This window comes from Tiliqua scincoides, chromosome 3, assembly GCF_035046505.1.
Source record: "Tiliqua scincoides isolate rTilSci1 chromosome 3, rTilSci1.hap2, whole genome shotgun sequence".
Classification (NCBI taxonomy): domain Eukaryota; kingdom Metazoa; phylum Chordata; class Lepidosauria; order Squamata; family Scincidae; genus Tiliqua; species Tiliqua scincoides.
This window is the reverse complement of record NC_089823.1, coordinates 223,608,511-223,634,699: the sequence shown is the minus strand read 5'-3', so window position 1 is coordinate 223,634,699 and position 26,189 is coordinate 223,608,511. Positions and strand designations below refer to the sequence as shown.

Below are 26,189 nucleotides of genomic sequence, written 5' to 3'. Positions count from 1 at the left end.
TTTTTAAACACTTTAAAAGTGTACTAGGTAGGCAATATAGGTGATAAAGTGTCAGCAGCTGCTGCCACAATATTATTTCTAACTGGAAAAGCAGTTTACTTTCATTTCAGGAAAATATCTTAAACACCAAAATGTGGTGTTTTGTATTTTTATTCAGATATTTTAAACACAAAATGGCAATGTTTTCTGTTATGTGTTTAAAAAAAATCAAATACAAATCAATGGAATGCACATAACAAATTTTCTGAAAATGCCTCAGCTGACAGTATATGACTGTTGACATAATGTATATTGTCTTCAAGGCTCTCAACCAATCAATATTTTTGGCTGATAATCACCTGCCTTTAAACCACCAATAAAATTAAAAATTAACGGTACATAATAACTGAAGATGTCAATTGCAGCTGGTGAACCCTTGCAAATGACTGCTAATGTGATCAGCGTTATCCAAAAAAAAGAGAAGTGGGCCTATATTCTACTGACATATATGCCGGCTATGTGCTCAAATCCTACTGACTTAAATGGGAATTAGGGTGTTATCCGGAACAAATTAAAGCAGTTTATCGTCCTGACTGAGAAGCTCTGGGGGACGTGCACAGGTCCTGATGCAAATATGATCTCCTCAAATATGATGTCCTGAGGAAATAGCAGTAATGTGATCAGCATCATTTTTTTTTAATGGCAGACAATGCACTGTGGGGGTGGTTAACACTCCCCACCCCACCATACCGTTTTCCATATTGCAACTCTCCCTGAAATAATTATCATGGGGGGGGGGGGGAAATGAAGGCACAATATGGTTAACTGTATATCTCCCCTGCAGGACAAAAGAGAAGGGGACAGGGAGGAAAGATTTCAATTTAGAAAATGACTGGGGGAAAAGGATTAAACTCTTCCTCAACCGGTGTCATTATCCTGATGCAAATCATCCCTCCCCAACAGCATTTGCATTTTTTTTTAAACTGCATTATCTCACTGTTGTCTAGTTGCACCCAGATAACTGAGATCTAGCCAACCCTGCGTGTGATGACATATGGGCTTGACAACTCCTGAAACCTTTCCAACACTAATGATTTTATTTTGAAAAGTTGAATTTGGTGCTATTTTTATAAAAGCACATCAGTTAGCAGTTATTTAACATCCTGTTGAATGGCTAAACCTAGAAAACGCATTCTGAAAACTGGGTACGCTGGAATCTCAGCCAGGACAATACCTCAAGCCAGGACATTATGGTGGCATTGCAGAAGGATTCTTATGAAAGTTTCTGGAAGGCAGGCTAACATGAATGTTTAGGGCCAGGATGTAAATGTCTTTAAAGCTACCTCCAAAGCAATCTGGATGCAACAGGAAAACCTTTGGCAGCGAGTCATTCTAAGACACTCAGTGCTGCTTTAACATGTTGTTCCTGTAGAAAAGGGAGGAGAACGAACTTAAGAGCACAATCCTATCTTGCGCTGGAATAGGCAAGCCAGGAGGCTTGTGCTGTATCCAACATGGGATAGGGCACCTCAGTGGCTCAGCCATAAGTAAGGGGAAACTCTTCCCCTTACCCCTGGACAAACCACTACAGCACCTATGGGTCTCCTTGGACTTGTGCCACCTCCTAAGGCACAAGTCTGAGGAGAGCGCAGCGGCATAACTGTCGGGTCCCAGCCCTGCCTCCCGTTCCCCATCCGCCCCCAGGGCCCTTATGGCATGTTTGCAACTCTCCTGGGCTGGCAGAAGGGACTTGCGCCAGCCCAAGGGCACCTCAGGATTGCACCCTAAGGCACAAAACCAGGCCCAGGAGTTTGGAGTTAAAGACATAAACATGGCAGCTGTGGACCATAAGGAAGAATTCAAAAATGGAGGAACTTACTGTTTGTGTGGTTCTCCACCCACTGGTTGATGTGGCTAGCCACGGCTACGCTTTGACTGAAATCTACGTCTTCTACTTCAGCGTTGAAGTACTTTTTCATCAACTGCAGAAATTTGTCACTGATGTGATATCCATTCTGTACGTAGAGGGAATTGGCCAGCTTCATCACGTACTGACTGTCTTCAGCAGTTGCCATGTCGGAAAGGTCCTTTAAGAAGGAAAACTCTTCACCTGGATTTAGAGATAGAAAATAGGCCTGTCAGGGTGGGTTAATATATTGAGGGCTTAAAGTAGCCTATTGTTTTCTCTGTGGGGAAAAAAAATCAGTTATATTTTAGCTTTCAATAGAGAAGGTCATCATGAAATATTTTAGAATGCTGAAAGTCTGCTTCTAAAACTTGGATGAAGATAAAAATGGGTACTACTTTTGTAACATCCAAAACTTCAGTGGGCTCTTGAGGGCTTGGTAAGTTAAATTTAAGAGGAGTTTGCACTGGCAGGGATATTGCCGGAAACAGGTATACATGCATGTACATGGTGCTGGGTGTGTGCCAGGAGAGCGTGACCCAGGTCAGACTCCTGTTGTTTAGTTTGGGCCAGTGGTAAGGATGCACCAGGTCCCACAAATCTACAGGCGAAACTTTGCCTCTTGGGAGAATCCTTTCTCCACCATTCATGGTAACAAAGGAAGTGCCTTCTACCTTGACTTCCCTCAGCAATGTCAACAGAATTCAATCATGTATACTAACTGAGGAAGAGGCTCCAGAGCAATCAGTCTTGTGCCATACCCTACTCAGAGCGCTATGCAGTAGAAGACAGTGACCTCTATCAGGGATTGACCGTTAAGTGTCATCAATAATAATAATAATAATAATAATAATAATAATAATAATAATAATAATAATAATAATAATAATAATAATAATAAAAACTTTATTTTTATCCTGCCCTTCTCCCAAAAAGGGACCCAGGGCGGCTAAAAGGCTAAATCAAGACACAAAAGTACGGTCCAAGATAAACTCACCCCACAACAGCTTCTATGTTGTCCTATGGAGATTGTCTCTATAAAAACCTGGGTCACAGACCTCTTGCATTTACTGCTACAGTTATTGTTCTGCTACTGTTGTACTACGCTGAGTGTGACCTGTTTATTGTTGCATCAAGAAACACCATTCCGTTCCCAACTCAAGAACCACTATGCCATCTGGCACTCAGGACAGGTATCAGACTGCTCCTTTCTGTCTCCTGCTTGTCCCCTCCTTTAACACACTTTCCTCTTTCCTACACTACTTCAAACTGCAGCCCAGTACCCTCCAAGTTGCCTTCTAAGCCTTCGTTGGGAAAGCAATCTAGACTACCCTGTCCTGTGTTCCAACCTGGCTGAAGCTACTGCTTGTGTTTGTTTATCAAATTGTGCCTGCCTTTTTACTCACTTTTGAAGCAGAAGAATGTGTCACCTTGGCAAAACTAGCCCCACAATCCCTGCAACAATGCAAGCCTCACCTCAGCAGGTATGGATAGGTAATGGTGACTATTGCACCACTTTTTGTTTTGGGATGCTACTCCATTAAGGAGATTAGACACACAACCGGGGACATATAGGTGCCATTAGTACAGCATCTCAGGGGTTTGCCACTGCCACTATTCAATGCATATAAGTAAAAAGGGGCTTTCTGATGTATGTGTATTTTGAAGTGGTGGTAGCAAAACCCAGAAGTGCCATACTAACAGCAACTACAGGTCCCCAGTCAGGTTGCCACCCTCCTTAAGGGGGTAGTACCCAACCAAAGGTTGGGAATTGCTGTATTAAGCTAAGCCATGAGCCAGTGCACTTGATCCCTGCACATGTAATAAGGCCCAAATCCTAACCAACTGCCCAGCATTGACATAGCTGTGCCAATGGGGCACGTGCTCCATCCTGCAGTTGGGTAGCAGTCACGGAGGCCTCCTCAAGGACAGGGAATGTCGGATCACTTACTTTGGAGCTGCATTAACCTTACCTTGGTGCTGAAAAGTTGGTTATGATTGCGCCCTAAATTTCCTGAGTGCGCATGCTATGCATTTCTTAGAGCGCATCAGGTAACAGGGACTGCTCTATGGGTACCACCATTACGTCATGCTTCATGGACACTGGGGCTGATTGATCAAGTTTTCCAACCCAGAATATATTTACTACAACTGCACGACAGACCTGTCTTTCCTGATGGCATGTCTCAGTTGGCAATCAACTGTTTTTTATAGAAACAGGCATTGTCTCCCCATATGTTTCCGACTTTTAATGGGAGATACCCAACCACTTCTGCTAAATATTTACACAGCTCCGCCAGCTGCTGAAAATTTGCGGTATTCTTCTAAAGATTTCCAGCGAAGTCCTTCAAAGCTTTCATGAAAAGCTATACTAATGATGTTTACACAGGATTAGTGCATTCTGCTTATATGGAAAAATAAATCATCTCAGCGTGCAAACGCTATTACATCTTAAATGCAAACAGGCCGCCATTATTTCTCTAAAAGAAGAATGACATTTATTGTACATTCTTTCTCTCCTTTGTACTGCGCTAAAACATTTGCCCAAAGCTTATGAGGCTCTGCTAGAAGGGACAGGTTAAAAGACCCTAATGGGGGCCAAGAGATGTCAGTGAGGAGAGGCAAGAGCAAGTTGGCAGTCCTGCTGACCATCATGGACACTAAGCTGAACCCAATTTTGTGGTGTCACATGCCTGCAAGGACCCTACTGACCAGAAACATGGAATGCTGGGACATAATACTGCAAGTCCACGGGGTTCCATGTAAAGGACTGGTTTTCTGGTGGGCGAAGGGGTGACAGCTGGCTGAAAACACTTGACTGACAGCCCAATCCTATCCACACTTTCCTGGGAGTAAGCCCCATTGATTCTAATGGGACTTACTTCTGAGTAGACATGTCTAGGATTGGGCTCTGAATGTTAAGGGACAGGGTGGTCATATATATTTTAAACCACTGGTTCCTAAACCCAATTCCTGGCTGGCCACGGGCCCACTGAAGCCAGGTTGGTTGGCAACCTTCAGTCTCGAAAGACTATGGCAAAAGCCTACAGCACCCGGCATTCCCAGGCGGTCTCCCATCCAAGTACTAACCAGGCCTGACCCTGCTTAGCTTCCAAGATTAGACAAGATCATGAAGATCTATCCAAGTATCAGAAACCGCATATAAAATGGTGGACAACGATTTTGGAAGTTGATTTCGGTTTACGTGTCTGCACCCCGTCCCCGTCATTGGACACAACACACTGTGTTCCCCAAACTGTGTATCACACCGGTGGGTCATGACTTCCAAGACGCTTGCTATTTTACCCTAACACAGGGACCCCAGATTCACCACAGATGATGCAGTGGGTTGCCAAAATAAGGGGTTTGGGAACCCCTGTTTTAAATTAAATATCCTTCCTGCAGAAAATGTAGCAAAATGTACCTCTGATCACATACGGATATATTTGTTTGCACTGCCTCTCTCCTAATGGATAATTTTCTCGGTGAGCTTGTTGTTAATCTATCTGCTACTCATTTGTTTGCTTTTAATTTGTTTTTTTGACTATGGGATATTAATCTCTCTTAATCTTATGTTAACTGCTGTGAGTGGCTCATTTTTGAACTAGGAAGGAGGGGATTTTAAAAATCCACCAAAATAAATAAATAAATATTTTAAATGGAGAGAATGCACTGAATTCTTAGCAGCAGTATGGGCTCACTGTCTCCCAACTTCACAATGTGTATGCCAGACACAGAGGCCAAAACACTAAAGGTTGGTTCAGCTGTCAGTCTTGTGACTCTGCCCATGCTCCAGGCAGGCTGTCTGCCTTTTCATTCTTAAAATCACAATATGTATACTTAGTTATTTGTTTTCTTCTTAGTATTACATCTTAAGAATGATTTTTTTTTAAAGTTCAGAACTGCAGCTGTGAATGGGGGAAGATGGCGTTTGTGACATCACAGGCGCTAGTCAATCAGAACTGTGCATTGCATGCTTCTGCGAAAAACTGGCAGAACCTTTTTTTTGTTCTGAAGGTTACATCTGGTGAGTGGCTACATTTGGGTTAGTGCAGAGAGAGCACTTCAAAAGTGGCTTTATTGTTCTAAAAAAAAAAAAAAGACTTCTCTTTCTTCAGTCACACATTCAAGGAATGACTATTTTTATTGAATAGTCATTAAAATGAAATGTTGATCTTCTCTTTAATACTATGTATTGAGGGAACTCACTTTCTTCTTCAGGGGTCTATCACTCCAAGGTAGTCTTTCAACAATACTGAAATTCATCTAAATCTCAATAAAGCAACAATTCTGCATAATATTGTACAGAATTTATTTCAAAAGAACTGACATTTTTTACATTATTCATATTTATGGCCTGGGTTCAGGGTACCTGGGTTCAGGGTATCTAAGGGGGCAGCCTGCTTCCATACACTCCAGACCACCCTTTAAGGACACCTGAAGGCAGTAACAGCCCCATAGCTCCCCGGGGTGCAGGTCTGCATCATGCTACCCCCCCCCACCCCGGGATACTTACCGAACCTCATGGAGCCTTGCACAATACTTGGCAGGGTGTGAAAAGCCTTCTAAGGCTTCTGACACAATTTTAAACAATACTTCTAGTTTCCAGATGAAACTGGTAGTATTGCTTAAGATTGCACCACAAGGGTACTCACATCTTGCTGAGTACCATGCAGGGCCTTGCCTGCCCACAAAACACTCTGAAGGGTAGGTGGAGGTGATGTAGCAGGTGGTAGAGTTCAGTAGCGGGGGTGCAGCAAGTGCACCACCCGGGGCTTTGGCCCCCCTGCCCCCAGCTCAGGTCCACCACCACCTGACGGGACCCTGCGACAAGTGCCACCGCTGAAGGAAGGAGGTAGTGGAAAGTAGGACCCTCTCTGTGGTGGTACCGCAGTTATCGAACTCTATCCCTTATTACCCTGCGCATGCCTGATCTCGTCTGATCTCGAAAGCTAAGCAGGGTCAGGCCTGGTTAGTACTTGGATGGAAGACCGCCTGGGAATACCGGGTGCTATAGGCTTATACCATAGTCTTTCAAGACTGAAGGTTGCCAACCAACCAAAGACCCTTATTATTTCAAAACTGCTGCTTCTTTAGAGACATTCTGGTGGGGGTTAAAGACTTTAATTTTTAGGTGGCCAAGTAGTGGGTGGATATGGATATTGGTTTACTGACTGTTTTACTGGTTGCTTGGTGTGCTGTTTTGATTTTTATGCTACTGCTTATTCATTGAAATTTTAATGCGGCCAGTTTTACATGTGCCAAGACTGCTCTTTATGATGGGCTGAGTGCTTTTTGTGATGCTTTCATTAGATTTTTTTTTTAACTGAAATTTTTATTAGTTTATTTGATATTTGTCTATGTTGTGACAGGTTTTGTAAGCTGCCTTGTGCTCTCTTGGAAAGGCAGGGTATAAGTCTTTTAAAATAAATAAATTTTTTCCAAGCAGTTATGCAGCACAATCCTATACAGAAATAGAGTTTCAAATGGAACCTCAGAAGCAGGATCCCTACTGAGTTCAATGAGCCTTACTCCCAGAAAAGCATGTATAGGAACTGTAGCTTTAATTTGTTTCTTGGGGGAAAAACAAACCATATGAAAAATACTGATTAATTTAAACATGCGTTACCATTTTTCAAGCCTTCATATCCCATGGCATGCCGGATTTCTTTCAGGGTGGAACCATGGGCTCCGAGCTCCACCATTCCGACAGCAATTGCAATTCCTAGAGGGGAAAATATGATGTTTTCATCTTCAGCTGTAGCTCTCAGTTGATTGTAAAGGTTTACCGAAAACTCTGCAATGGTTTCATCCGGAAAACTGGTGCTGAAGGCATCGCTTTGGAAAATGAGCAGAGACAGCAGTCCCAAGAGGAACATGTCGCAAGAGTTTTGGCTCTGTAAGGCAAGTTGTAGAAATGACAAATTAATCTTGCACTTTGCTCTCAACAGGTTCGTGGCACTGTTAAACCAACATGTGCAATGTGTTTAAAAAAAGGGCGGGTGGTGATGGTGGCGTTTTACAGAAGCCACACATGAACAAGCTAATGCAAAAGCTACTCAAAACAATTAATTTAGAATAGCGACAAATGTTACCAAGCGAGTGACTGTGGGCAAAATCCACCTCTTTGGTGTATAGCAGTGGTTCCCAAACTGTGGGTTAGGACCCACCAGTGGGTCATGAGCCAATTTTTGCTGGGTCGCAAAACTGACAAGCTGATAGCTGGCAAGGAAAATGAATTGAGCCCTATGGACAGTGAAACAGCCACAAGTTTGTGTTTACCTGTAAGCAGGCAAATGCAAAGGGGAATGCCAGGCTACCAGAATGGTCTCATTTCAATCAACATGGAGCTCAACAAGTGCTTCAGAAAATGGACCCCCCCACCATGGTAAAAGTTAAAAACAGGCTTGAGTGGCTAGGAGGGTCCCAAAAGACTATTATTTTAAAGAGTGATCTGCGAAAAACGTATATTTGACACATGTGAATGAGTGCAGAATCTAAACAGAAATAAAAACAAACAAAAGAGCATTGACATAAGAACATATGAACAGCCCCACTGGATCAGGCCATAGGCCCATCTAGTCCAGCTTCCTGTATCTCACAGGAAATATGCCCACCAAATGCCCCAGGGAGCACACCAGATAACAAGAGACCTCATTCTGGTGCCCTCCCTTGCATCTGACATTCTGATATATAGCCCATTTCTAACATCAGGAGGTTGCACATACATCATGGCTTGTAACCCGTAATGGATTTTTCCTCCAGAAACTTGTCCAATCCCCTTTGAAAGGCGTCCAGGCCAGACACCACATTACCACAGACCAACCACACGCTGAGTAAAGAAATATTTTCTTTTGTCTGTCCTAACCCTCCCAACACTCAACTTTAGTGGATGTCCCCTGGTTCTGGGGCTGTGTGAGAGTGTAAAGAGCATCTCTCTATCCACTTTATCTTTCCCATGCATAATTTTGTATGTCTCAATCATGTCCCCCCTCAGGCGCCTCTTTTCTAGGCTGAAGAGGCCCAAACGCAGTAGCCTTTCCTCATAAGGAAGGTGCCGCAGCCCAGTAATAATCTTAGTCGCTCTCTTTTGCACCTTTTCCATTTCCACTAAATCCTTTTTGAGATGTGGCAACCAGAACTGGACACAATACTCCAGGTGTGGCCTTACCATCGATTTGTACAACGGCATAATATTAGCCGTTTTGTTCTCAATACCTTTCCTAAGGATCCCAAGCATAGAATTGGCCTTCTTCACTGACGCTGCACAGTGAATGTCAGGGTTGGACGAAAAGGGAAAGCACCTCTACACGGGACTTTTCGGACTTGCAGATCCAAGTAGCCCCATAAAGAAGTCTGGAGTGTGACATGAGATACAGGAACAAATGTTCCCTTACCCAGAGTAGATCTATGGCATGCTCAATTCCAGTGCTTTATACCACCTAGGCCATACAGCCCCGCTGTGCCAGCACTAGATAGCAATGATATGCTCATGAGAGAACTTAACTGTAGTTCACAGGGAACCTCCCCTCAGCCTTTAAAAAGGAGCACCTCCTCAATTGAGAACCGAGGCTGACTTCACTGTCCTGCCCCTTGCCTTTTCCCTTTAGCTTTCTTTTTTTTTTTTAAAGTGAGTTCTGTCACTTTACCAATGGTGCAATCTCCAAAGAGCTGTATACCAAAGGCAGAGCTCCATGTCTTTACCATTCTTATCTTTTACAGGGGGAGAGTAGGGATCTGAAGAGAACCCCCAAGTTTTTCCCCATAGCCCAATAGTTACTTTATTTGGTACAACAGAACCAGGAAATTTAGTTTAGGCTTGTCTAGAGTATGTAAGGTCAGGTTTCTCAGTTGCCATGCCACCAAACTCAGAGACAACATTGCATCTGCTGAAGCACAATGTTGGCTAGGTTGCCCCAGAAGCCTTGCTACCCCTGTGTGTCTTCCCATCTTCGTAACAGCAGCTGTACCATTGCCTTCACCAGATCCTCCCAACTCAAGAGACAGATATGGGCCCCTCCTTTGAGCCACCTTGAGTTCTTTCTCATTTTTCATTTTTTCAAGCCTAACATCTCTTCAGAATCTCACGTTCTCCTGGGAGAAGACCCATTTTGCATGTGTTCTGTGTCTCTCATTTTCTTTTGCCTTCTTCTTGCCTTGCCAGTTTCTCCAACAACTCCCCAGGTAAGCTGCAGATCACTTATTCCCCTACCCTGAGGCTGGTTAAATTAGCTTGTTTAGTTAACTCATTCATCATCAAACTGCCCATGCTCAGTCACAGCTGTATAAATGCATAGCTGCTACTAGTTTTAAGTTCTTGTGCTACTTTCCCCAACATTTCTGCCAACTTCATTAATTCCCCATAATAAATTCTACTTTAGCATAATTCAGAGGATAGTCCACTCCCTTTCCTTTCTGGTAAAGTTCACAGACCACAACCAATGGCCCAAACCCCAAATATGAGCATGCTGTGTGCACAGATACTTATGTGTGTACACATGTCTCTAGTATATCCATGATAACAGTGTGATGAGACTACAGGTCCAGCCTTGTTATACACAGATTTTTTATACACAGATTTGACTCAACGTGAATGGCCCCTGCAAATGAGAAGGAATGTGCTGATGCCTGGAGAAGGGGAAAAATGCATCCCTTTAAAATCAGTTTAAAAAACTGAACAGTCCTTTAACAATAGCCTCGTTAATGAGAAAGAGAGAGAGAGAGGGCAGCTGGCTGACAATCCATCAGTCCTTCTCTCTCCAGGTGACCCTTCCCTTCCCCCTGAGCACGTGAAAGAAAGGTGATCACTTTGCATTGATGAAGGGAGGGATCGAGTAAAACACCTTTCTAAGCCCTTGGAGGATGACTGATTGATGGATTATCTCCTTAATAACTCTTATCTTACATCACAAAAGTCAGTAAGACTTTTTTAAATCACCGGAGCAAAGAAACTTTGTTTTTTAAATTGATTTGCTATAGTGCGTTTTTTGCCATCCACATGAGTGCTTGGAATGGAATAATGAGGCTCAACCTGTATAGCGTTAAAGGAAATCGCTCTGAAGACCTTAAGAGACATGGCCATAATTAGTGCCATAAAGTTTTTCTATAGCTCTACTGGATTGGATTATCTTCTTTGATAGCAACAAACTTATTCATCAGAAAGTGGTTTAACACCAGAATATTACATGTTTCCTTTGAAATAAGTCTCCTTGAGTTCAGTGGGGGTTTCTTCCATTGAAGCATGCATAGGGTTGCACCCTAAATATAGATACTGAAATCATCAAGTTCTCTTTGGGGGGTTGCTTGCACAACCTTAAGAGAATGTCACCACTTGGCATTTTATCTATGAACCTGTGCAACAGCCCAGTCTCAAGAAGCACAGTGGCGGTATCCAGTTTGACTGTGATATGGTTCATTTATGCCAGTTTAATAGGGCATTTGTGTTCATCTCTTCAGTGACCTTTTGTGATATTAAAACACCATATAAATGTTAAGTATCTTATTAGCAGAGTGCTCCACAAACAGCATCCAATTAAATCCTGCAACAGCACAGAGTGGTCTGTAATTAAATATTATTAAGCCCATTTTATAGGTGATGAAACATGGGGGAAAAGGCTGCTTTCATACACACCACTGCCTCTTGCATTCTGAAACAGTTCAGTCAATGTTTGTGTGAACACAGCTTGATCTACTGCTCTCATTAACACCTAAGAGGACAGCAGCTCAGCAAGAACATATACACTGGATGTAAAAGATCACAGTTTCAAACTCCTGTAAGGCTGGGAGAGACACTGTTCCGAAATCATGTAGAATTATAGTTGTTAAGTGTATGATATATTGAGCTGGATGGGATAAAGGTTTGGCTCAGTAGAAAGCAGCAGCATAGACAGATGATATATATATATCCGTAACTGCAGACCCAGTACCTGCAGTTTCACTTATCTGCAGTTTCATCCATACCCATTACCTTTGTTCTTGCTTCTCTCGCTCAAAAGCAGTACCTGTATCTTGCTTTTAAGGTTATAAGCTGAAAGCTTAGACAGACAAGAAGACAGGAAGTCTGCATATTAGAGGGACAACTTAGAGAACATTAACAGGACGCAAGAAGCTTCCTGCTAATGTTCTTGGTAGGTCATCCCTCTAGCATGCACCTTCCTGCCTGCTTAGCTGTCTGTAAGTATTCTGCTTATAGCCTCTTAGAAGCAAGATGCAGGGACTGATTTTGTGTGAGTGAAGCAAGAACAACAAAGATAATGGGCAGGGAGGCCACAGAGATAGGCTCTACACCATCTGCTGTTTCTAGTATCCATGGGGGGAATGCATACCCCACAGATGCCAGGGTGACACCTGTACTCATATGAGAGAGAGGACAAGGGCCATTGCTTATTAAACTGGGGACTTAGAAGGCAGCATAGTGGAAACATAGGTATTTACCATCTGGTCCACAAATTCTCTCTAATCCCTTGACTTCATCAAATGTGTAGGGGGCAGAAGCAACCTGTGCATACGGATACAGATATAGGCCTTGATTCTTCCGCCTCTGCCCCTGTGAATATGCTACAGGCAAAAAAATACACAACTATATGTGCATGTAGGCTCTCCACACATACTATGGATTTACAAACCAGTTAGGGCACAGGGAATGCCGAGTACTTTTAAAGCCTATCAAGATGATTGGACTTGTGACTTTAATTACTATATTTTGCCCTTGATTTTATGTCAACATGGTTTCATCAGGTTCAATGGGACTTGTATCCTGATTCTAACCATGTTTCTATGGAAGCAAACAAATTTCAGTGGGACTTCTTTCCAAGCAAACATGCTTAGAATCATAGCTCTGAGACTACTGAATTTCAAGTACTCCATCTGACTTGGTTTGGATGGCAGGTGATATAACGGTATGTAATCATCCTTGACATAGTTTGAACAGGACGATGTGGGAGTTTGAGAGTTAGTGCTTTTGTACCCCTTCTTGTCTGCCCTAGTTCTCTCTCACTAGTATTATTTACATTGACAACACAAGTAAAATCTACAAAGACATGATGCAATTCCATTCAACTTTATTGGACTCAGGAGAAATGAAATGTTTTTATATTACAACTGCCAAAAGCTTTTGGTTTTTAATGTTTGGAATTCCAAAGGTGGAAACACCTCCAAATTGGAGAGAACAAACATATCCTTGTTGATCCAGGTACAGTATATGGGAGTCAGGCTGGACAAAAACCATTGTGGTATGGGGTGAACATTTATTAATGCAATGATTATATATTCTCAACCCTAGGAAGGAGATGTAGTTCAGCGGAAGGGCACCTGCTCTGATGCAGAAGGTCCCAGGTTCAATCCACCGCACCTCCAGGTAAAACAGAAAAAACTCACTGTCTGAAACCCTTGAGAGCCATAGCCAGGCAATCAGCGTCAATAATACTAAGTTAAATGGATCAAAGGTCTAACTCAGCTTCTTATGTTCCAAGCTGATTCCACCCCCACCCCCCAATTCCTTCAGCTTATTAAGTAGAGGGTAGCAGGAACTGGTGACAGGGTTTCTTTGAAGAATAGCAGATATAGAATGTCCTGATGTCAGTCCTTCAGCAGTAAATGGAAGCTTCTGGAACAAACAAGAGCTGCAAGGGAGGGGTGACCCACACTGGGACTGCAGCAAGGGCTTCAAGGGCTGACGTCCCCCCTGCTCCACCATTCTGATCAGTTTGCAGTTCCATATGGATGTTATTTGCAGAAACAGCAGACCTTAATCACACAGTCTGTGTATTCTCTACTTTAGCCTGAGTTTAAGCAGGCAGACAGGCAAGGAGCCTGAAAACCAGAGTAACATACCTTTCTCCTAGATTAGGAGGTGGTATCCCCTGGGGGCTGGGGATAAGAATAGGCCCTCGGTTTGGCTGTACTTGTCATAAGAGGCGACTAAACAGCCACCAGGTAGATGGGACTCGTCAGCCTGGGAAGACATCTCATCTGAGAGAAGGAAAACTCTGATCCCAAACCTCCACTGCCTTGTGGCTACATCCAGTTATGGAAAGGGCTTCAGGAGTCAACCTCGAGGCAAAAATCCGGAGCCGGAGTCCCTGAGGCAGTTCATGGCTGAACACAGTCACGTTCTGGCAACTCCTGCGACGCCACTGGAACCAACCGTATTGGCCTCTGCCTTTCCATTGGACCATTTCAGCAACGTGGAGAGGGGGGATTTGCTGCATGGGAAACAGCCTATCTTCCATACCTACTTTACCCAGGCTTCGCGCACTGGAGAGGACACTCTGTTCCAGAACCACCATTCAGAGCGTGACACCATAGTCTTCCGAGACTGAAGGATGAGACTGAAGGCGTTTGGGCCTCTTCAGCCTAGAAAAGAGACGCTTGAGGGGGGACATGATTGAGACATACAAAATTATGCAGGGGATGGACAGAGTGGATAGGGAGATGCTCTTTACACTCTCACATAATACCAAAACCAGGGGACATCCACTAAAATTGAGTGTTGGGCGGGTTAGGACAGACAAAAGAAAATATTTCTTTACTCAGCACGTGGTCGGTCTGTGGAACTCCTTGCCACAGGATGTGGTGCTGGCGTCTAGCCTAGACGCCTTTAAAAGGGGATTGGACGAGTTTCTGGAGGAAAAATCCATTATGGGGTACAAGCCATGATGTGTATGCGCAACCTCCTGATTTTAGGAATGGGTTAAGTCAGAATGCCAGATGTAGGGGAGAGCACCAGGATGAGGTCTCTTGTTATCTGGTGTGCTCCCTGGGGCATTTGGTGGGCCGCTGTGAGATACAGGAAGCTGGACTAGATGGGCCTATGGCCTGATCCAGTGGGGCTGTTCTTATGTTCTTATGATGCCAACATCAGAAGGAGGTATACTACTCAGGGGTGAAGCAGGTGACCAATTTCCCACCAGGCCATGGCTGACTGGAAGGACCCCTTCCACCACTGGGGGCTGGGGTTGTCCAGAGGATGGAAATGGAGCTAGAGTATAGTGGTAGAAAGCAGATGCTATGCATGCAGGGGGTCCCAGGTCCAACCTCTACTACTAGCAGGTAGGGCTGGTAAAGACCTTCATCTGAAACATTGAAGAAGTGCTGCCAGTCAGCAACTTCAGCTAGATGCACCAATGGTCTGACTCCGTATAAAGGAGCTTCATTCTGTTCCTCCCAAATGGAGGGACAGAATGTGCTCTTCATTTGTGGAGGAATATACCTACAATAGGAATTCTAAAATTTTCCACATACATCATTTTCCAAGTACTTTGCAAGCTCATGAGAGGGGTAAAAATGTCCTTACTGTCTAGCAACCCAATTGTAACTCAACTCCTGTGTGCCGATGCAGAACACCAGTACAGGCTCCACCCATGAGGGGGATTTTTGGCCGCTGGAGGTCTATTCAGGGTAAGGGAACATTTGTGCTCTTGCACCAGGTCAAATCCCAGTAGCTGCTATGGATCAACTCGGACCAGCGACAGCGATATAACTGGTGTTAGTCCAAGCTGATCCTTGCCGGTGGATCAGGCCAGGGAAGAGGTGGTTAGGATATGGCGCACTGGCACCGCCAATTCTGCCCACCTCCTAGACCGAATTCACTCACCCTGCCCCATCCCCACTTTGTTCCATCCCTCCCCTGTCCACTTACATGGTGCAGTAGCAGCCTCTGACGGTGCACAAGGAAAGGCTCGTCTTCCCAACACTGTCATAAAGCACTTTACAGCGCTTTACAAGCGTTGCCAGTGCTGAAGATGAATAGGATTGGGCTGTCAATCTCTATTCTTTTTTCTTGCTGTACATAGTAGGATGAAAAATCTATTATCTAAGCCCTGACTACTGTTGGTTTTCAATGCCACTTGAGGCTCAACTCCCTATTTTAGCAGCACTATAAAGCCATTTCAAGTTTTCTTAGGGGAGGTATGAGAAATGTCTTTCACACTCTGAGGCACAGTCATCACTATTTCTTTCAAGAGCTGTAAGTCAATGAATTCAACCAAATATAAACAGGACTCAAAATTTATTCATGATTATTCTCTTTGTACTTTTGTTCTTTGATGACCACCAGTGTATACAACTGGATTCCGATGGGAAGATTTTAATCAACTCCTGCCCCTGACATGGACTCATTCTGCATCTGCGCGAAACCCATTATCTCAGCCTCTGTTCCCCATGTATGAAACGAAAATCATAGTGACCCACCTCACAAGGGAGAATATCATGAAGTTTTGAAATTGCTCTATCCTAAAGCTGTAATACCGTACTATAATTTATTCTTACCCGATTGCTTTATAGTAGACGGTAATAGTAGATGGAAATGAAACGCCCTCCCCACAAGCCCACTCTCCCCCACCATGAAACACCCCCATCTGGCCCTCCCACAACCCTCCCTAACCCCCTGGTGCCTGGAGGACGGTGCATGACCTTGCGCTGGCCATCTGACTCACGAGTTGTCACAGATGTGCCTTAAAGCACATTTGTGACACTCACAAGGTGGTGCAAGGGACTTGAGCCTGCCCAACAAATGCTTTTGATTGCGCTCTAATTCAAATTCAGGTATTTATTTGCTGTGATTCATTCAGTGACGCCACTTTTCGGAGCTGATGCATGCGGAACCAGATGCGTCAGTAGGAAATGCTTTTGGAGGGGTATCCTCTCCTTCTTTGAAGTCATCTGTGGTTCAGTTGTATCTCTCCCTCCCCTAACTTAAAGGACATGGTGTACACAAGCAAATAGATTTTTTTAAATTTTTTTTAGTGTTTTTCCTAGTGTGACCAAGTCTATAGGTGGAAAGGTAACGTTTCAAAAACTTCAAAACAGGGTTATAAAAATGGACCATAGTAAGAAGGTAAAGGGAATATTTCTCCTTATTTATTTATTGAGGGATTTTATCCTCTCCTTTGGCTGTCAAGGCAGCTCGCAAACACAAAACAAAACAATTGTCGTTTCAATTTAAAAATGCAACTAAACAATTAAAACCATTAAAATATCTGAATAATCATCAAAACAAGACAAAGGGCAAATACAGATAGAGCATTTGTTTAATATATAATCTCCTGAGACAGATTTCATCATGACATAAGAACTGAAATAGCTGGGTAGCAATCAGGAGATTGACTGTAAAATAAGGCCCAATCCTTTCCCTAGCTAGACCGAGCACAGCACTGCTGATGGGGTGGTGCTGTATGTTCTGGGTGGAGGTGGGCACCAGACAGCCCAGTCCACAGGCCAACCAGTCTCCAGTGAGTCTCCTCAGACCTATGCCAGGTCTTTTGCTGGCATAAATCTGAGGGGACTCCAGGAAGGGGCAACAGGATCCAGTGTGCACTAGTACTGATGACATCTTCCCCCTCCAGCTCCTGGCCTGTCCTGCTCCTGGTCCCACCTCACAATCTTCCCCTAAACAGCCCCCTACTCACTTACCAGCAATGATGGTGGGCAGAGGAGGTTCAGTGGACCACTGTTACCCATGTGCGAACTCTGGCCATTTGCTCTAGTGACCATGGCCTGCCCAAACGGCAGAGAGGCTTTTCCAACATTGGCCCAAGACTTACACCAACATGCTGCAAGTTCTGACGGCATAAAGCCCCAAAAATTGAATCGCAAGTTTATGTTTACGATAACATAAGTTGTTCTGAATTCAATGAAACTTACTCCCAAATAAGTATACTGTAAGACTGCAGCCACTGACACCTGCCCACCACCCCAAAGAGTGTTTTATTACTTTCAGACTTGCAGCACAAGCCTATGTTTATCTACTCAGAAGTAAATTCTCACTGTGTTCAAAGGGACTTATCCCTACAAAAGTGTGCATTGCAGCCTGAATTACACAAGCGAGATTAAAGTTTAGTCCATTTTACACCTGAATAATGACTGGAACTCCAAAGAGCTTGCTACCCTACCAGAACAGGTGGTCCGGTAAAGGACATAACACGAACCATTTGGATTCTCCTTTCTAATATAATACAGTACATCTTTACTTTTATTTCAAACTATATGCCTATTAAAACATACACACACACACACAGGGGAAAAAAGTCAAGTATTCAAAGCATAAAATGCTAATTTCACATTTTGTATATCTGAGTAGAAAGCTCTGCAAAACTAGTCAGAGGTTCCTCCTATGAGCACTCAGGTTGTGCACTGTGAAGGAAATTAAAAATCATTAGATTTGCCCTTTCAGTCTCCACAGGCTGGGCCAGATCCTCAGGTGGCAGAAATACATGCAAGTTCATGAACTCCTGCACTTCCTCCCATTGTATGATTACTTTGCCTGCCATCTCCACTCTTCTACCTTTAGAATTTCATTCTCAGGTCTGCTGTCACTTTCATCCTTCTTCATCCCCCCTCCCTCACCACCCACCACACCTGGATCTAATCCTGTAAATGGCAAAACCCAGCTGTATGCATTTATCATTTTATGTCTGACAATGCGGGTCGCTGATACATGAACACCTTGAAAGAATTAGCCCTGATGGAAGGCTGAGCCACAGATTAACAGCTGAATCCTATCCTCCACCACACTGTAGCATGCAGCTGTGCAATGGAGGGGGGTGTATCATGAAGGCAAGCCAGCAGTAAACAAACATTTTTACTTGCTTCTGCATAAGCCTACAGGCCACCTATGGGTCTCCTCAGATTTATGCCAGTTATGTAGCTGGCATAAGTCTGAGAAAGAAAAAGGAAGGGGATAGGATTCTGGCACATGTTGTTGCCACTGGGCTGCACTCCCTCCCTCATCTGGTCCATCCCCTGCCCTTCTCCCTGATCCACCCACAAAATTCCACCTCTGCCCACAAAATGCTCCCCCCCACCCTGCAAGGGATGGATAGAGAGATGCTCTTTTCCCTCTCACACAACACTAGAAACAGGGAACAGCCTCTAAAATTGAATATTGGGAGAGTTAGGACAGACAAAAGGAAATACTTCCTTACTCAGTATGCAGTTAGTCTGTGGAACTCCTTGTCACAGGATGTGGTGATGGCATCTGGCCTAGATGCCTTTAAAAGGGGATTGGAAAGATGCCTTTAAAAGGTGGAAAGTCCACCACAGGTTACAAGCCAAGATGTGTAATGTGAAACCTCCTGATTTTAGAAGTGAGCTATGTCAGAATGCCAGATGTAGGGAGGGCACCAGGATGCAGGTCTGTTTTTGTCTTGTGTGCTTCCTGAGGTATTTGGTGGGCCACTATGAGATACAGGAAGCTGGACCAGATGGTCCTATGGCCTGATCCACAGGGGCTCTTCTTATGTTCTTACCTTATTAACAGCCCAATCCTATCCACGCTTTCCTGGGAGTAAGCCCCATTGACTCTAATTGGACTTACTTCTGAGTAGACATGCATAGGACTGGGCTGTAAGGCTGCAATCCTAACCACAAGCCCCATCGAACAAAATAGGACTTACTTCTGAGTAGACCTGGTTAGGATTGTGCCCTAAGGCTGACACAGCCTGGGATTTGCAGCAGCAGCTCAGACTGGCCCAATAGTGGCATGGTCTGCATGCAGGGCCTTTTGCAACAGAGGGGCTCTCTTCCCACTGTTGCAAACAGACTGACTCAAGAGAACCTAACTCACCACAATCATGTTTTCACTCCATTGCCCTCATTGAATATTGTCTAATCTTTATGAAACATTTCCTGGGAGAATCTGCACTGTTTCTTCCTGTAATGCCACCAATTTTTTCTTTGCTGTTTCTCAAACTCTGGGAATAAGGTTATAGACAGCAGTGCCTTTCAAGTGTTCTGCGTTTTGTGAAACACTCCACTTTTTTGAGCTTTTATTCCCTTGTTCATTCATTTCAAAATATTTCAAGCAACAAGAAGTGCAAAAGAGAAGAGCGATCACGCCTGAAAGAAAATGAAATGGTTTCATTACTCATTCCAGGCAGCAACCTTCTGAAGTCATTCACTGGAACTCACTTTTTTCTGACTCCCATTGAGAGAAGACAACGACATTCAGAGTTGCAGAAAGTATTGGCAGAAGAGTGAAGACAGACAAGGAAGATAACAGGGCTAGCTGGCAAGACCCTTAGACCCAAGCAAAACGAGGGGGACACCAGCCATCACTGGTGTCAGGTTCTTTGGCCCTGGGTCAAAGCCGAGTTCGAGTCTTGATCCCATGCTACACTATTGCACCCCATCGGACACAGGATGGGTGGCCACAAGTCCTCTCCCCTCCCATGGACTAAGGAGCTTTCTCCCAAGTCACTGCAATGGCACAGAGACTTGGAAGACAGCACATTGGCTGGTGAGAAGGCAGGAGAAGGAGTTGCCCCACAAGTTGACACTCACCGAGTAGCTCCTCTCACCCTTCCCTTCAGCCAATGGGTGCACCCCTTAGAGCCTGCACAATGAAGCAGGGGCCTCTCCCATTTGCGGATGGGGTGGTCAGCTGCAAACTTAAATGGCAATAAAACTCCACTGCATTTGCAAAGGGATTCCAGTTGATTACAAACATGATTACTAGCTGGGGCACTTCCCATATGAGGAAAGACTACAGCATTTGGGACTCTTTAGAAAAAGATGCCTAAGGGGAGACATGATTGAGACATATAAAATTATGCAGGGGATGGATTAAGTGAATAGAGGGTTGATCTTTTCCCTCTTATACAACACCAGAACCAGGGGACATCTACTAAAATTGAGCGGCGAGAGAGTTAGGACAAAAGGAAGTATTTCTTCAACCAGTGTGCGATTAGTCTGTGGAACTCCTTGCCATAGAATGGCACCTGGCCTAGATGCTTTTAAAAGGAGATTGGACAGATTTGTAGAAGAAAATTCCATCACAGGTTACAAGCCATGAGTATGTGTAATCTCCTGGTTTTAGAAATAGGCTAAAACAGAAGGTCAGGTGCAAGGGAATGGCGACAGGATGGAAGTATCTTTTGTGCTCCCGGAGTCATCTGGGCCACTGTGAGATACAGGAAGCTGGACTAGATGGGCCTTTGGCCTGATGCAGCAGGGCTCTTCTTATTTTCAGTTGGATGGGTATGGTCCGCGTCTGCACCCAACCATTATGATAGTCCTGATAGCTGGTTGTACAAAATAAGGAAATGCCTAGCTGATGTGTATACTCTGTTCAAGGTTTTACATACACCATCAATAAGGAATATGATTTCCGTTTGCTATTGGCTGCTTATAACTGAAGAGAGAAATAGGATATGTGTGGCTGATTTCTGCAGCTTGCCCTATGGAGGGGCTGCCTTTCAAATAGCACACAGAAAACTAGTTGGAAATAATGTTTGGAAAATTCAGTTAAAACAGAAAACTGCAGAGAACGGAGAACATGGGTCACCCTTTACTCCCTCTGTTGCACTGGTTGTCGGTCAGTTTTCAGGCACAATTCAAGGTACTGCCTGTGACCTAACACAGCAAAGGGCAAAAGGTATTTCAGGGTGATTTGCTAGAGATTGGTAAAGATTTCTGGTTCTCAACAGTTGAACCCTAGCAAGCAACATAAAAAGAAGAAAAATTATCTGCCCTAGTCAGTCTGATGCTAATTACTTCTCTCTCAGTCTTGTGTTTCTCATCTGCAAAATAGCAGTATTAATTGATTGCCCTTGGCCAGATCTTTGTTCAGTTCTGCAAAACAGTTTTAGAGTGTTGTGTCTGATCTGTAGTAACTCAGCTGAAGAGGACAGTACTTGTCTATACAGTTCATCTTTGGCTCACAGGGTGCAATAAGTTATTGGTCCCACCTCCTAAGCCAGTGATTCCCAAACTGTAAGCTGTGCTGCTCCGGGGAGCCAAGGAAACCAGCTAGGGGAGCTGTGGAATCCTTACAAAAAACCCACCACCCTATACAGTGTATAGGATTGTCACCCTAATTGGGGAGCTGTGGCCAATGGTCCAGTAGTAGGTCAAGGGAGCTGCCAGTTGAAAATGTTTAGGAACCACTGTCCTAAGCCATTGTTTTACATTTGACTCCATCTCCCTGCAGCCACTATTTTTCATATGAACTCTAGTTGGTGGACCATGGGATTCTTGCAACACACAAAGAAAGTCCCATTTCACAAAGCCGGAAGTCTGTCCGTTTCTGAAAGAGCCTCTTTCCCCACAGAGGCCCCACATGGGCAAATGGATGAAGCCTACAGCTTTGATACACCTAATGGAAATTATTTTTATTCTATCACTTTTTGACAAAAGAACGTTCACAAAAGCAGTTTACAAACAAATGAAAAAGATTACTCTCAGTCTCCAAAGAGTTTACAATCTTTAAAAAAAAAAAAATTCAAAATAGATGACAGCAAACAGCTACTAGAAAAGATTCTATGCTGAGTGGTATAGGGACAGTTGTTCCCCTATTAAAAATGAGAGAACCACTACTTAAAACATGCCTCTTGGACCAGTTGCTGCTGGAACCCCATCATTCCAGAACTTCAGGATGCAAATGGAGGCCTTTTTATTTTGTTAGACGTATGGTTGCTAAGCAATCCCTTCCTCTTGATGCACTGGAGTTTGTATTTTTAAGCATTATAGAACTATTTAGTCTCGGTATATTTATGGACCACTGTAGGAGACCTTGAGCATCTTTGGGTCAGAAGGCAATTAATGGCCCAATCCTATTGGGACATGTGTTCCAGTGACACAGCATGCTTTACAGTTGCCGCAAACACCAATGCATGACAACAAGATGTTAGCGGCCACGCCCATGCAACAGCAGCCACCACAGAAGCCCCAGGGCCACTAAGTTGGCACAAGGGGTGGGAGGAATGGAGAGGGCAGGAGGAGGAATGGAGACCAGGACAGGGTGGGGAGTGTGTCATGGCCAGGTAGTGGGTGACACTGGTGGCAGCAGTATGCCAATATTCTATCCCCTTTCCTGGCCTTCATCCACCTTTTTGGGTTCACTCAGACCCAAGTAGATCCAGTGGGGCAACAAAGGCTCCCCAGGGCAAGGGATCAAATACTCTTTCACCTCGAGGAGACCTTAGTGGCTCAAAGCTCATTCGTGGAATGTCGCAGGCACTACATTGGCACAACTGCATCGGCGTTGGGGGAGTTAGGTAGGATTGGGCTGTAATATATTTTGACAGACAGAAAATAGTTCTGTTTAGCCATCATGTCACCAGACACAGGTAGTACTATCTTCCACAGTTTTGTCTAATATCTTTTTTGAGTCATCTAAGCTACTGGCTATGACCACATCTCGGTGCAACAAAATCCATACATTCATTATGACCTATGCAGAGAGGTATTTTCTTTTGAACACGGCAGTACATACTAAAAGCCTGGCACAATCCTGCAGTCTTTCTGCCCTTTTACTTGATCAGCACTAGGGCTTTAATGAGCCTAAGAATGAGCTATTTAATCTTCCCTCTTATGATAAGAAAGCAGTTTTTTTCCCCCCTGAAAAGTCAGGTTCCCTTATAACAGGATCATCATTTTATCACATTTGTGTTTTACTTTTGACAAATGCCCGACTTCACTTTGACATTCAAGTCAGCGGTGGGTGTCCATTAACCTACGGCAACACACTGTTCAGGTGACATTTTCTTACAAATGAATATAGGGTATTTCAGGCTTTTATATCTGAGATAGTGCCGCAATGACTTCATTGGCCTGTCGGTATTTACTACAATAATACACAAATGCCTTTCAAAAGCTTGCTTAGAAGAAACACATAGAGGGGACACAAGTGGACAAAAGGCCCTGCTTATGTGCCGATTTTCAGGCAAAACTCTCAGCCTGTTAAGAGTCTTGAGGATTCCCTAGCACTTTTTACTCAATAAATGCAAGGGAGAGTGAAAGCATATAAAATTGTGGTCCCCCATCCTGCACCACATGTTTTATAGACTGTGTGAACAGATCCTACATGAATGGTCTGTAAGGCCCCAGCATCCATTTACACAGTCTGAATTTCGCATCCTTCAGTCTCAGAAGACTATGGTATCGCACTCTGAATGGTGGTTCTGGAAGAGAGTGTCCTCTCCAGTGTGCAAAGCCTGGGTAAAGTAGATATGGAGGATAGACTGTTTCCCATGCAGCAAATCCCCCCTCTCCACGTCGCTGAAATGGTCCAATGGAAAGGCAGAGGCCAATACGGTTGTCGAAGGAGTTGCCAGAACATGACTGTGTTCAGCCATGAACTGCCTCAGGGACTCCGGCTCCGGATTTTGCCTCGAGGTTGACTCCTGAAGCCTTTTCCATAACTGGATGTAGCCACAAGGCAGTGGAGGTTTGGGATCAGAGTTCTCCTTCTCTCAGATGAGCTGCCTTCCCAGGCTAACGAGTTCCACCTACCCAGTTGTGTTTAGTCACCTCTTACGACAAGTACAGCCAAACTTGAGGGCCTATTCTTATCCCCCAGCCCTCAGGGTGACAGTCTGAATATAATGTATAAATAACTGTACATGTGCACAGGTCAACAATCATGTTATGTTGCACACAAATGGTGTGCTGAAGTTCATGTGAACATAGAACATGGATAGCCCAGTCCTAAGCACCAACGGCACCCAGCAGTGAAGTGGCACCAAAATGGCCGCCGCTACATCCTATGGAGACTGCGCAGACACTGGAATCTCCTCAGAGTAAGAGAACAGTTGTTGCATTTCCCTGTTCCATTTCCCAGAAGCCTCAATGGGTCTCCTTGGAGTTGTACCAGCTATTTTGCTGGTGCAGAACTGAGGAGGCCTGTTTAGGGCTCCACAGCTCAGGAGGAAGCATAGGATTCAGCAGCAGCCTCTGCTGCCATCTCTACCCCCCTCCTGAACCCAATCCTCCTTCCAGCCCTCCCTCCCTCACCCAGTTCTGCCCCCCAACCTTCCCTCTGCCCTGAAGTCTCTCCACTGGCCGGTGGCAGTATTTACCACTGACCGCACTCCACTGTTTTCCCAGCGCTGACTGGCGCTAGCCTCAGTGCCAGCATTGTGACCTCTCTGCTGGCGCATGAGTGCCTCACAGCACTTTTGTGACGGCAGTTGCCAGTTCTGCCCTGGCTCAGGATTGAACCCTAAGACAGGAATCTTCTCTCTGCCCTAGCAGGAGATGCCAAGGATTGAGTCTGGGACTTTTTACATGCAAAGGATACTCTACCTCTGATTCATGTCCCTTTTTGAATGCAGTGTAAATGCGCTGAATGTGATATGTGAAAATGATTATCTACTGTAAAGCAGGATGTAAGTAGTTTGCATATACAGCAGCTGCATTCCAAGGCATTTATTCAAACACCTCCCATCACACCTTACAGAATGTCTACCTTCCCCGTGTCTGGACTTGCATTTCATCAAGAGCAGTCACTGATGACACATGACAAATTGCTCTAGAAGCTTTGGAAGATTTCAAAGATCAGCTTTGTGGTAGGAGCTGCTGTTCCAGAAAGAGCAAGTCTACCAGATGTGTGTCTCCCCTTGGGTATGTGTTGTGATCAGGTGAGACTGCTGTGTCCTACCATACAGGGAAGGGGGAGGGGGAAGCTGCGCATCTTTGCCATTTGGTGAGGAATTCCACCTCCCCCACCCCCCCGTGCCTAGGAGCCATCAGTAAAAAGGGTAGACACTGCCAGCTGGAAGAGGGAAAACCATTAAGGGGTAGGGGGTGCCTTTCCTCATCACACTTCCCATCTGGGGTTCCCTCAGTGTGGAGGCTGGTTGCTAGATAAGCAATCCAGGAAGTCAACTTACCTAGCTGACCCCCCTTTTCTGTTAGGAGCAAAGGGTAATAGCTCTTGGCTCTAATCAAAAAGAGACAGGCAAGCAACCTATTAAAATAATTGTTACTAAAAAAAAGGGGGGGGGAAGACAACTACCACTTCCCCCGGCAAATGGGTAAAGGTCAAATAGACAAAAACAATTAAAATTAGAAACGAATTAAAATAATAAAGCCAAACACAACTAGCTAGACCAGTGGTTCCCAACTTTTTTCCCCACTTGTGTACCCCTTGACAGCCCATTTCCATAAATTGTACCCCCTCATATTAGCTTTGTAATTGTAATATTAGCTTTGTAATTAATATAATTGCTGATATTTCAAATACGTATGTTTTCAACTTCTGATCAATCTCTGACAGTACACAAAATAATTCCGGACAGTAAGGGCTGTTCGGCAGTGGAACAGATTGCCGAAGGAGGTGATGAATTCTCCCTCACTGGAAATCTTCAAGCAGAGGCTAGACAAGCACCTGCTGGAGATGCTCTTGGACAGTGTTTCTCAAACTGTGGGTCGGGACCCACTAGGTGGGTCGCGAGCCAATTTCAGGTGGGTCCCCATTCATTTCAATATTTTATTTTTAATATATTAGACTTGATGCTACCATAGCATGCCATTGCATTTGGGGAAATATGTTATAGACCAGTACTTTTAACAGGCTACTATATAT

General features: G+C 44.3%; 1 protein-coding gene across 2 annotated transcripts in view; it reads right to left on the bottom strand.

Annotated features, from left to right (window-relative positions):
- Positions 1 to 26,189, bottom strand: part of SERPINI1 (serpin family I member 1) — a 108,028-nt gene that overhangs the window by 37,699 nt on the left and 44,140 nt on the right. For both annotated transcript variants that reach the window (XM_066622027.1, XM_066622028.1), the window contains exons 2-3: positions 7,515 to 7,782; positions 1,859 to 2,089 (exon numbers count right to left, since the gene is read on the bottom strand). In XM_066622027.1, the coding sequence (XP_066478124.1) occupies positions 1,859 to 2,089; positions 7,515 to 7,764 (481 nt within the window). In that variant the 5' untranslated portion in view covers positions 7,765 to 7,782. The remainder of the gene's footprint in view (positions 1 to 1,858; positions 2,090 to 7,514; positions 7,783 to 26,189) is intronic.